At 37.7% G+C, this 13,603-nt stretch overlaps 1 protein-coding gene across 1 annotated transcript in view; it reads right to left on the reverse strand.

Moving 5' to 3' along the window:
* Window positions 1-13,603, reverse strand: part of LOC136250687 (uncharacterized) — a 42,478-nt gene that overhangs the window by 10,875 nt on the left and 18,000 nt on the right. The window contains exons 3-5 of the mRNA XM_066042916.1: window positions 13,143-13,184; window positions 11,846-12,370; window positions 11,505-11,795 (exon numbers count right to left, since the gene is read on the reverse strand). Coding sequence (XP_065898988.1) covers window positions 11,505-11,795; window positions 11,846-12,370; window positions 13,143-13,184 — 858 coding nt within the window. The remainder of the gene's footprint in view (window positions 1-11,504; window positions 11,796-11,845; window positions 12,371-13,142; window positions 13,185-13,603) is intronic.

Consider the following 13,603-nt stretch of genomic DNA (forward strand, 5'->3'; position numbering starts at 1 on the left):
TCATCCTGTAGAGAGATCTGGTAGAAACAAGTCACCCTGTAGAGAATTCAGCCAGTAAGAAGTCACCCTGTACAGAAATCAGCTCACCTGTAGAAAGATCAGCTAGAAACAAGTCAACCTGTAGCGAGATTAGCTACATTTCAATTACCTTGTAGAAAGATCAGCTTGAAACAAATCACCCTGTAGAAGGATCAGTTAGAAACAATTCACCCTATAGAGAGATCAGCAAGAAACAAATCACCCTGTAGAAAGATCAGCTTGAAACAACTGACTCTATTGAAAGATTAGCTAGAAACAAGTCATCCTGTACAGAGAACAGATAGAATGAAGTCACTGTGTAGCACTACCAGAGAACAGTGCCATGAAACACCTATGGATTATCCATGAATAGTAAAATAATTCCCATGAAAGTCATTTCATGGACATGAATTCATGAAAAGTAGAAATTGTATGGAAATTTCACAGCACTGACAAATTGTTTCATGTTTGCAGTGGCCATTAATTGTAAAAGTTTCATAGGTAGTGTCCATGAATTGTCAAATTTTCATTGGCAGTGTCCATGAACTGTCAAATTTTCATAGGCAGTGTCCATGAAAACTACATGAAATTTCATGGTTTACCATTGAATTTTCATCAGCTGTTCTCTGTGAGTTCAGCTAGAAATAAGTCAGATCAAATCACGCTGTAGAAAGATCAGATAGACAAAATCACTCTATAGAGAGATCAGCTTGAAACAAGCACCCTGTAGAAAGATCAGTGTGATCAAGTCACCTTGTAAGAGCCCAACTACTTTTCAAGTCACCCCATGTAGAGTCCAGCTACGGAAAACTCTCTCAGTAGAAAGATCAGCTAGAAATACATCACCTTGTACAGTATTCAGTTAGAAACAAATCTCCCTGTAGAGAGATCAGTTAGGCAAGTTACCCTGTTACCTGCAAAGAATTAAACTATTTTTCAAGTCACCCTGTAGAGAGTGTAGCTAGAAACAAGTTACCCTGTAGCGAGATCAGCTAGAAACACTTCACCCTGTAGAAAGATCAGCTAGACACAATAATTCACCCTGTAGAGATCGGCTAGAAACAAATCACCCTGTAGAAATATCGGCTATGACTCTGTAGAGAGCTCAGCTTGAAACAAGTCACCCTGTAGAAATGTCAGCTAGATAAGAAACTATAGAGAGATCAGTTAGAAACAAGAGAGAATTCATCTACATTTCATTATAGTGTTTCAGCTAGAATAAGCCATCCTGTGGTGAGTTCAACTACAAACCATTCACCATGTAGTCAAAGAGTACAGTTACTTCCCTGTAGAACTTTCAGCCACATACACATTTCCCTGGAGAGTATTCCGCTGCGAACTGTGTGACTTATCTTTATGATCAATCAACACCATTGCCTAAATGTACATGTAGCTAAACAAATCATTTAAATCTTCTTCTTTCTATGGTGAAGAAAAAGACAAGTTAAAATTTATACCTAAAGCTGGCCATAGGCTGGCTTTAGGTATGAATATACAAAAGAAGTGATATCTAATCAAAAACAGCCAAGCTGTAAAAAAGGGTGCGGCTTCCAAAAATGTCAGGGTAAAAAGATGTGAAATCAAAGGTGGCGGCCAAGAAATGGCTGTGATGGTAGGTTAATAGCAAAAATTTTAATAACGACAATTCAGGTGAATTTGTGTTGCTCTTCCAAGTTTCACTAGGATTTGGCACCAAATTCACCTGAATTGTCGTTATTAAAATTTTTGCCATTAACCTACCATCACAGCCATTTCTTGGCCACCACCTTTGATTTCACATCTTTTTTTACCCTGAGGCCGCACCCTTTTTTACAGCTTGGCTGTTTTTGATTAGATAGAGATCTCAGGGGAACATTTAGGGAGAGGTTCCTGGGGTTCCGGAAACCCCTTCTGAAATTTTAACTACTAGGCTTGCAGGAGCACTAGACTAACTTAATATAACAGCACAACTGAATATACACAATTTAGCTTTGGAAACAGAGCATAGCTACAGTGTAATAGGAACCCTATACAACAGTTCCTCACAGAGACAACAAGGTTATGTGTTGAAAAACATTACTAATCGAGATACTCCAATAGAGTAGTCAGGTGTATTCTAATACAGCAGTCAAACTACTCTAATAGAACATTCATAATGGAATACAATTTTGAATCTAAGACAACTTGAAATTTAAAATTTAGCTATAAAATATTCAGTTTTTAATCGGAGAAATTAAATATGTGGTCATTTGGATTATTATATTACCTGGACAGTGCATATAGTTCATTAACATTTAGGACCTAAAAGGGAACCAAGCATACATTGAAAATAGTTTATTACTCATGAAATCATGAATCTGGTAAAGTTTTTATTGTACATATTTTTAATCTGTCAGCAGCTGGGGGCTGTGTCTCCAGATCCCCACACCCCATAACTCACTACCAAATTTGGAAACCACGTTGTAAAAACCCTGCATACACCCCTGGATCTCACCGAGTAAAAACAGTGCAAAGTAAAGTACATGTCCCAAATATTAGCCAATATACTAACATTTTTAGCAAACTGTGATCATACCGGTTTTGATACTGCCTTTATACTGCCATACTGTCTGGGCAGTATGGCCTCCTTGTGGGCATGTTTCATCCCATTTTTAGAGGGTAACAGACTTGTGACAATGTTTTTAGGTAAGTTCTGATGTAGTCAGCTAACCAAATTATGCAAACAACTTTGTCTGTGGTATGGCTTGCTGAGCTACCATCACTGCTTGAAGAAGGCTGTTTTACCATGTTTAAATGCAAGTAAAATGCTGTAAACATCAAGCAGTAAACTAACAGATGGGAACAAATTGTTTACTTAAGGTAGCTTAAAGTAAACAATTTGTTCCCATCTGTTAGTTTACTGCTTGGTTTCTATAGCGCCTTACTTGGAGTAAAACATGGTAAAACAGCCTTCTTCAAGCAGTGCATGGGTATTTGGTGCTATTGAGGTAAATGGCTGTTACCTTAATACCAATGGCTTTTACATTAAGGCCATGATATTTAGAGAGGTACTGTTTTTCATTGCTGCCCAGCTCTACCAAATATCTAAATGAAACCAAATAATTATTTCGTTTTCTTCACCCAAAACATTGAAGACATTATACTTTGTAGTGAAAGTGGCAGCAGCGACGGAAGCATAGACAATTTTAAAAGTTGATAAGCAGCTGATTGATATTGCAACGAAGACGGGAATACACTGTAGAGGTTCTCTAGTGGATAGATGATGGAGTCAGCTTTAGACATTAAAGCTGTATTCATCCGTATTTTTTGGATTGTTAAGTTAGTGCAGTGTGATTCAACAAAGTAAATCACTAACTAAATTACTTAGAAATGCAGTAACCGCTGGGAGACCAGCCCCATCACCAATACCTGTACCTGTCCTCTAACCTTTGCAGTTTTACATGAGTCAGGCTACACTGGCCAGTTGTCATTCGTATCATGCAGTAACAGATGACTATATAATATTGCAGAATTTTAAGTAAAATCACAATAGGGGTTAACCTATATCTGGTCTCTTTTAAAGAATTTAAGCCATTATCATTTGAAATAAATAAACCAAAATCTCCAGGACATTTACGGTATTTCCCATTTCAAGATGTTCATAGCATATCCATGATGAAATAAGAATTAAATGTCCCGTAGTACATAAGTACGTATATAGCTGCTGGTGTAGATGACCTCCCTTGTTTATTTCTATGATGCCTATTCAAAATGTAAATATCTATCTTTTTCCTTACACTTGTTATTTACTTTTTTGCAATAACACAATTTCATTACCGGCAAAAGAATTGCATACCACATCAATGGAGATAGTGGCACCAAACACATTATAATAATTGATTTCATGACTGAATGTGTGCACTGACTATCAATGTGAACCACCACTATGTTCTATCCACCATTAATACAGTGTTAAAAACAAAGAATCCGAGAAGGGTAATTCAGTCACTGTGGAAATTATGACTATGCATGCCCTGACTATCAAGTACTGAAATGGATAGTGGCCATTCTGCTTCAATTTCAGCCATTATAAAGCAATAGAAACAATGGGAAGTGCCTCAACAATTAACCTGGTCACTTTCTGGAAATTAAAGCAATAAAACCATGATACGTTATCACCTATGTAATATAGTGGAGAAAGAAATGGGCCACAAAGGAGGACAAAGGTAAGTCCATGATGTATGCATTGTACAGTAGTTGCAGCACTTGACAAAAAAACATCTCAAAGTGAGAAGAGACTAAACCAACAGCCTTGTAGTTGAGTTGTGGTTTGCTGGAGGCATCAATCAGTCAGGCAGTGACAAACAGTACAAAATTCAGTGAAGTAAAAATCAATCGAAACTTGTTGGAAGGATTTGGGACTGCTCTGAACTTATTCATAGGCTTAGCTATGCCTAACCAATACTACCAAGTAAGTGAAGCAGGGGATCCAGCAATAAAAAGTTGATGAACGATAAGAATAAGATAATATAGTTATCTAATCAAAAACAGCCAAGCTGTAAAAAAAGGTGCGGCCCCCAAAAAGGCCATGGTGAAAAAAGATGTGAAATCCAAGGTGGCGGCCAAGAAATGGCTGTGATGGTAGGTTAATGGTTACATTTTAATAAAAACAATTCAGGTGAATTTGGTGCCAAGGCCAAGCGGCACAAAATTCACCTGAATTGTCGTTATTAAAATGTAACCATTAACCTACCATCACAGCCATTTCTTGGCCGCCACCTTGGATTTCACATCTTTTTTCACCATGGCCTTTTTGGGGGCCGCACCTTTTTTTACAACTTGGCTGTTTTTGATTAGATATCACTTCTTTTTGTATTTGTATACTGCAAAGCCGGCCTATGGCTGGCTTTGGGGCTTTTTAACCCATGTGTTTTTTTCTTTACTACAGGAAGAAGAACTTAAAGAAGAATTTTAGTACTTCAATTATTTTTGATTTTATTAGTAATTATACAAATTATATACATATATTTAATACATGCCCATTATTCCCCACAGGATATTTTTTGCAGCTGATCTCTCTACTGGGTGACTTGAAATGTAGCTGAACTATATACAGGATGGTTTCTTTGTAGCTGAACTCTCTACAAGGTAACATCTTCTAGCTGGTCTCTCTACAGGGTATTTTGTTTCTAGCTGAACTCTCTACAGGTGGTTTGTTTGCAGCTAAACTCTCTACATGGTGGTGTCTTTGTAGCTGAACTCTCTACATGATGGTTTCTTTGTAGCTGAACTCTCTATAAGGTGACTTCGTCTAGCTGAACTCTCTACAGGGTGATTTTTTTGTAGCTGAACTCTCTGTAGGGTGATTTGTTTGCAGCTGAACTCTCTACATGATGGTTTCTTTGTAGCTGAACTCTCTACAAGGTGACTTTGTCCAGCTGATCTCTCTACAGTGTGATTTGTTTCTAGCTGAACTCTCTACAGGTGATTTGTTTGCAGCTAAACTCTCTACATGGTGGTTTCTTGTAGCTGAACTCCCTACATGATGGTTTCTTTGTAGCTGAACTCTCTACAAGGTAACTTCTTCTCTACAGGGTGATTTGTTGTAGTTGAATTCTCTACAAGGTGGTTTGTATGAGGCTGAACTCTCTACATGGCGGTTTCTTTGTAGCTGAACTCTCTACAGAGTGATTTGTTTGCAGCTGAACTCTCTACATGATGGTTTCTTTGTAACTGAACACTCTACAAGGTGACTTCTTCTAGCCGATCTTTCTACAGGGTGAATTGTTGTAGCTGAACGATCTACAAGGTAACTTCTTCTAGCTGATCTCTATACAGGGTAATTTGTTTGTAGTTGAATTCTGTACAGGTGGTTTCTTTGTAGCTGAACTCTGTACATGATGGTTTCTTTGTAGCTGAACTCTTTACAAGGTGACTTCTTCTAGCTGAACTCTCTACGGGGTAATTTCTTTGTAGCTGAACTCTCTATACGATAGTTTCTTTGTAACTGAACTCTCTACAAGGTAACTTCTTCTAGCTGATCTTTCTAATGGGTGATTTGTTTGCAGCTGAACTCTCTACATGGTGGTTTCTTTGTTGCTGAACTCTCTACAAGGTGAATTCTTCTACCTGATCTCTCTACAGGGTGATTTGTTTGTAACTGAACTCTGTACAAGTGCGTTTTTGTGGGTGATCTCACTGCAGGTTGATTTGTTTGTAGCTGAACTCACTAAAGGGTGATTTTGCTTGTAGCTGAACTCCTTGCATTGTATCTAGTTTCTAGCTGATCTCTCTACAGGGTGATTTGTTTGTAGCTGATCTCTCTACAAGTTGATTTGTGTGTAGCTGATCTCTCTGCAGGTTGATTAATTTGCAGCCGATCTCTCTACAAGGTAATTTGTTTGTAGTTGAACTGTCTGTAAAGTGATTTATTTGTAGCTGATCTCTCTGCAGGTTGATTTGTGTGTAGCTGATCTTTCTACTGGTTGATTTGTTTGTAGCCGATCTCTCTACAGGGTAATTTGTTTGTAGCTGAACTCTGTACAAGGTGCTTTTTTGTAGGTGATCTCACTGCAGGTTGATTTGTTTGTAGCTGAACTCACTAAAGGGTGATTTGCTTGTAGCTGAACTCCTTACATTGTGTCTAGTTTCTAGCTGATCTCTCTACAGGGTGATTTGTTTGTAGCTGAACTCTCTATAAGGTGATTTGTTTGCAGCTGAACACTCTACATGGTGGTTTCTTTGTTGCTGAACTCCCTACAGGGTGTTTTGCTTGTAGCTACTCTCTACAGGGTGATTTGTTTCTAGCTTATCTCTCTACAGGTTGATTTGTGTGTAACTGATCTCTCTACAAGCTGATTTGTTTGTAGCTGAATTCTCTGCAAAGTGTTTTGTTTGTAGCTGACCTCTCTTCAGGGTGATTTGTATCTAGCTGATCTCTCTACAGGGTGATTTTTTTTGTAGCTGACCTCTCTTCAGGGTGATTTGTTTCTAGCTGATATCTCTACAGGGTGATTTTTTGTAGCTGACCTCTCTTCAGGGTGATTTGTTTCTAGCTGATCGCTCTACAGGTTGGTTTGTTTGTAGCAGAACTCTCTACACGGTGGTTTGCTTGTAGCTGAACTCCTTACATTGTGTCTAGTTTCTAGCTGATCTCTCTACAGGGTGATTTGTTTGTAGCTGATCTCTCTACAAGTTGAATTGTGTGTAGCTGATCTCTCTGCAGGTTGATTTGTTTGTAGCCGATCTCTCTACAAGGTAATTTATTTGTAGCTGAACTGTCTAAAAGGTGATTTGTTTGTAGCTGATCTCTCTGCAGGTTGATTTGTTTTAGCTGAACTCTCTACAGGGTGATTTATTTGTAGCTGAACTCCTTACATTGTGTGTAGTTTCTAGCTGATCTCTCTACAGGGTGATTTGTTTGTAGTTGATCTCTCTACAAGTTGATTTGTGTGTAGCTGATCTCTCTGCAGGTTGATTTGTTTGTAGCCGATCTCTCTATAGGGTAATTTGTTTGTAGCTGAACTCTCTAAAGGTGATTTGTTTGTAGTTGATCTCTCTGCAGGTTGATTTGTTTTAGCTGAACTCTCTACAGGCTGATTTGTTTGTAGCCGATCTCTCTACGGGGTAATTTGTTTGTAGCTGAACTCTCTACATGGTGGTTTCTTTGTTGCTGAACTCTCTACAGGGTGTTTTGCTTGTAGCTGATCTCTCTACAGGGCAATTTGTTTGTAGCTGATCTCTCTTCAGGGTGATTTGTTTCTAACTGATCTCTCTACAGGGTGATTTTTTGTAGCTGACCTCTCTTCAGGTTGATTTGTTTCTAGCTGATTGCTCTACAGGTTGATTTGTTTGTAGATGAACTCTCTACAGGGTAATTTACTTGTAGCTGAACTCCTTACTTTGTGTCTAGTTTGTAGCTGATCTCTCTACAGGGTGATTTGTTTGTAGCTGAACTCCTTACATTGTGTGTAGTTTCTAGTTGATCTCTCTACAGGGTGATTTGTTTGTAGCTGATCTCTCTACAAGTTGATTTGTGTGTAGCTGATCTCTCTGCAGGTTGATTTGTTTGAAGCCGATCTCTCTACAGGTAATCTGTTTGTAGCTGAACTCTCTATAAGGTGATTTGTTTGTAACTGATCTCTCTGTAGGTTGATTTGTTTTAGCTGAACTCTCTACAGGGTGATTGCTTGTAGCTGAACTCCTTACATTGTGTCTAGTTTCTAGGTGATGTCTCTACAGGGTGATTTTTTGTAGCTGAACTCTCTTTAGGGTGGTTTGTTTCTAGCTGATCTCTCTACAGGTAGATTTGTGTTGATTTGTTCATTGCTGATTGCTCTAAAGGTTGATTTGTTGCAGCTGAACACCCTGCAAAGTGTTTTGTTTGTAGCTGATCACTCTAAAGGGTAATTTGTTTGTAGCTGAACTCTCTCCACAGTGACATGTGTGTAGCTGAATTCTGTGTAACTGAATTCTCTAGAGAGTGACTTAATTGTAGCTGAATTCTCTACACAGTGCATGACTTGTTTATAGCTGAACTTTCTTCAGGGTGACTTGTAATGTTCTGAATTTCTATAGTGATATATTTGCTTAACTCTCCACATGGTGACTGCCTTCTTGCTGAACTGTCTATAAGATTAACTGTTTGCAGCTGAACTCCATACAGAATAACTTGTGATGTAATAAAATTCTATAATGGAGTAAATAAATTAGCCGAATGCTCTATTAGAGTGACTGTTCTATTAGAGTATCTCGATCTCGCATTTGCTACATGGAGTTGGCTTTCGAATCATAACTCAGTGATTTGTAATACGATTCTTCTGTACTACTGCAAGGACTTTCTATGAAGATTATTGCTATACACCGATTTTCAGCTCATTGCTCTAAGCGGTTTGCCTAGTAGGCGTGAAAACTAATACTTTTTTATTCATAAAAATCGATCGCGTAATTGTGATACAGGTTGGGTTTTGTGTCATATCTCCGTGGTATTTATCTCGATTCCTTTCAAACCACCAAAAGGCACTCCTACGATGGTTACTCCATCTACATAGCAATTTTCAACTCATTCCATGAAGCGGTTTACCCTGTAGGTGTGACAACAAATCGATCTTGTTTTACGCGAATAATCGGTCATAACTCCTGAACCATTCATCGGATTTGTACCACATTTGATGCTAGGATTCGCCTTTGGACTCCCTTTCTGTGTGTCAAATTTCAAGGCAATCGGAGTACGCGTTTGCTTGTTATAGCAATTTTTGCAAGTGTGCGAAAAGACGAAGAAGAAGAAGAAAAAAAAAACCAAGAAAAAAAAACGAAACTTTGGCAGCTCGTATCTCGGAAATGGCTGGAGCGATTCCTTCAAATTTGGAATGTAGACTCCCTTGGCTGGCGGGCAACTGCGTAGCAAATTTGGTTCCAATCAGATAAGTGATCACCGAGATACAAAGGTGGGAAAATGACGTTTTCGTTCTTCCTGTCAATATACTCACGGTGTGGCGCACCGGCTTCTTGGGCCGCACGACACACTATTGTGTGTCTTGATGTGGGAAAATCCACATGCTGGCATGTTATCATAATCTGTCCAATGCCAAAGTAGTTTTTTTCCACATGGCTATTTTGTAATACCATCATTAATTATTAAGCTTTGGCAAAAAAAGCTAAGCAGTCTGTACACCAAATCAATATACAATAAAACTACACAAACAAGTAAAGAAAAATATGAATTTTAATTTCAATTAGGGATAATTTAATGTTGTAAAACAAGGGAGGTTGCCTATACCTGAAGATACAGTACTGCAAACATTTTGTGTGTAGCTTAAGTCGTCATTTATCGAACAGATTTCAACAAGCACTTATATTTCCTCACCACAGCAACGTACAGACTTCTGGTTTTGGACTATTCAACAGAGTGGCCCCTGGTCTCTCTGGGCACCAAGTGGTAAGTAAATCACACCAATATACCGGGAGTTATGGGCTAAACAACAACCTCATTGTTTGCCATATCTCGAACACTGGCATGTATTATCGAACAGCAGTACTTCACTCAATGACCAATTTTCAAACAGTTCGCACATTCCAATGAATTACTCACTAGGGAATTACCCTACCACTTTGAGGTTTTTATGGGATATCCAACTACCGGATAACAATCTGCAACCGAAATTTTACGGAGATTGAATGTACTGTTCAAATTTGACTGAAACAATGATTTTTATAGGTGCTACTGTTTTGCTCATAACTTGAAGCCTCCTGACTTAGGACTTAGGAAGAACAAAGATCACCCCATCGAATGGTACAAACTGGAAGTATATGCATTGTTGTGGTGAGAAGTTACAGGTGTTTTTTACTGTACAATAATTGTGATTTTGTTCGCTTCGTGCCACCTTGTATCCACTAGAGCCTCTGGAGTCCTTTACCAATAGAAACTACGGAAGGAAATTATTGAAAATGTTGTATTGTTGGCTGTTAGTCTTCAGTTAGCCTTTTCCCACCTTCATTTGTTGTTTAGCTCACTTAGTATAATAAGTTCGATACTACGTACCGTCCGATAATAGGTGACTTACGCTACTACCACATGCATGAACTCAACACGCACACACACAGTTTGGTTTTGGGTACACATGACTACACGCTGAAGGAAAAATTGCCACACACATGAAGGCAACACCCGGAAGCACAAATATACACATGATGCATGCAGCCTGTAGCATACGTATAAAAAGCTTTCTAGTTGCTTATACGTGATTCATGTACGCTGTATTCTATCACTCTAGATCATGATCAGTGAAACCTATGGATGCCAGTGCTAGCTACCACTGAATAGATTACAGCATGGGTGGGACACATCACTGTCACAGCCATTACAAAGTACAGTACAGTTGCAGCACATTACATACAACCTCCGGTAGGGATGAGTTCATATTTTGCTTTTACGACTCATTTTTCTTTCCAGCAATTCTTTTTATCTTAATTTGCTCAATTCTTTGCTTAAAGTTTACTTATGGAGTCATGGTGTATTAATAAAATTAATGTTTATTGCAATATCCTTGGCAGTATTTCAAGCTCACAAGCATGTTTTATTAGAGTAGTTCATGTATAGTGATTACACTATTAGAGAGTATCTCAATTTTAATGTGCTAAGTCGATGTCCTTGAACATCTACTTTCCCAGAATCCAACCTACGTATTTTACTAGCATTTTGCTTTATCAATGTAGTTTCCAAAACTTATACCAGCAAAGGCAGTGCATTGTTAACCTCTATACATTTCCTCAAAGGATACGGCAAGCCCTGAAATTTAAAACCCCATATTATTAATATTCCTAACAATAGTATCCCTTCTCATTTAATAAATATGGCCTTATTAAAGTATCTTAATCTTTCAAAAATGTTCTTCAACAAGGACTTATATCCCTCATTATATCGAATAAATGTAGATTTCATTTCGCTAGAAATTGTAAATTTATTGTACTGCAAAATAATATTGTTGTTGTTATTAAGTACACACTACTACTGTCCAACAAACACCAACCTTTACGAGTTATCCTGGTCACTGCAACATCTCTACCACAATTGTTTTCTGATATAAACTTGTATGTACCAAAAATATCGTTAGGACCAAATTGAACAATGCCAGCAAATCCCTTAATTTCCACATCATTCTTAAACACAGATACTTTTGTTTTACCCCGTTGAAATTCTGGACACAGTATATGACCAATGATAGCTGCTGGAGCCTCATAATCTTGTCCACATCTAATCATAATTACCACAGGATTTTGTGGTACTACCATACCACTGCCTTTATCCAGTTGAGGTGGAACTATCACAACAAACATGTTAAATTCAGTCACGTTATCAAATGACACTTACCACAAACATCCATTATAGTTGTTCTATCAAAACATAGTTTATCATCAACACAGGCTATACAGGAATAAACGCCTCCCCCTCCAATCTGAGATGGAATACTACTCATTACTGTAGTGATCTCCATAGTTCTCTTATCTGGAGACAATGGGGCGTAAACCGTGCTTATTGTTGTGTCATAACTCTCTGAGTTATTGCTTATCATTCTTGAGTTATTCCTAATTAAGTCTCCATAAACCACTGAACTATTTCTAATTATTTCTTTATTATTAACCTCTGACTTGTTGCTAATTATTTCTTTATTAACTACTGAGTTATCGCTAACTCTTTCTCCATACACCACTGAGTTATTGCTTATAATACTTCCAGAAATCACTGAGTTATTGCTTACTCTTCTTCCATCCTTATACCAATTTACAATGGCAACCCCTCCTTGCACAGTTGAATTCTCAATCAACTCTCCACAATCAAAGACAACTTGTATACCCTCTGGTACCACAATGGGTTCTCCAATAGAGACCACAAATACTGTGGTAGAAAATAGCATGTGTGTTAATTTTATTTAAAAAGTATAAACAAGGGAGAGTGTCTTACAGCCAGTATGCTAGCCTGTACAATTGTGCTTTAGTTTTGATTAATGTAATCTCTTTCTATTATTCAGTAGTAGACAGTTGTTGATTGATATAGAAAAGGATAAGTAGCTTATATTCACTAATCTCCCTTAAATTACTTCCTTACCCCTTTGAAACAATTATCTAACAATGATCCAACACTTCCACAGACAGTTACAATAGTGATCCAGTTTTGGAAAATCAGTCTTAATGTCATGCGTAAAATAATTAGAAATTTACAATTCACTGTGTTACCATTAAGACAGTTTGGCACCTGTTGGATTATTTCTCAGAGTTTGTAGTAATTCAAGGTACTGTCTAACTATTATAACCATTGTAAAGTTCTTGGAATACTTAATTGTGGTCATGAATATTTGAGTTGTCAAATGTGACGTTAGAACTGATTTTCCAAAATCGGTTCACAGTTACAATCTGGTAGACGAAGTTTATGGGAAAATGGTATAAAAGAAAGTTTGGTATCATTATTTTTAAAGCTCTTTTCTCATAAAACAACATATCCAAAGTATCAGGATATGTTACTCTCCATTAAATTTCACATAGAATAGTACCAAAACTGTTTTTATACCATCTTTCCTGGATACATAGCCTTTTTTGTATTTGACTACCAGACTATTATAATACACCTGTATATTTAATCAACGTGCATCGTGTAAATAATTGTCACTTACCAGACTCTTTAGTAGAGTATGATGGTGGTGGTGGTGGACCACCTTTACCAAAGAGAAGCATTATCACATTATCAAGATACATGGTAGAGTGTCATGTGGCCAAGAAAGCTAGCACACCACACTGTGCATACATATAATGACAGGAAAAAAGAAATATAATTTCATATTCTAGAGTGTGAGTTTAATTAATAAGTTAGTAACTACACCTGCAGCTACACGCCAAGGTGGTGGCAGTACATGTTAAGCTGGTGCAGTGTGGGTGGCTTTGGGTATGAGGAGGGAGTTAAGACACTTTGGCACCTGTTGCTCATAGTTTGTAGTAATTCAAGGTACTGACTAACTATTGTAACCATTGTAATGTTGATCAATTGCTTGGAATACTTAAGTTTGGTCATGAATATTTGAGTTGTCAAATGTGACGATAGAACTGATTTTCCAAAATCGGGTCACAGTTATAATTT

The sequence above is a fragment of the Dysidea avara genome, chromosome 1 (assembly GCF_963678975.1).
Source record: "Dysidea avara chromosome 1, odDysAvar1.4, whole genome shotgun sequence".
Lineage (NCBI taxonomy): Eukaryota > Metazoa > Porifera > Demospongiae > Dictyoceratida > Dysideidae > Dysidea > Dysidea avara.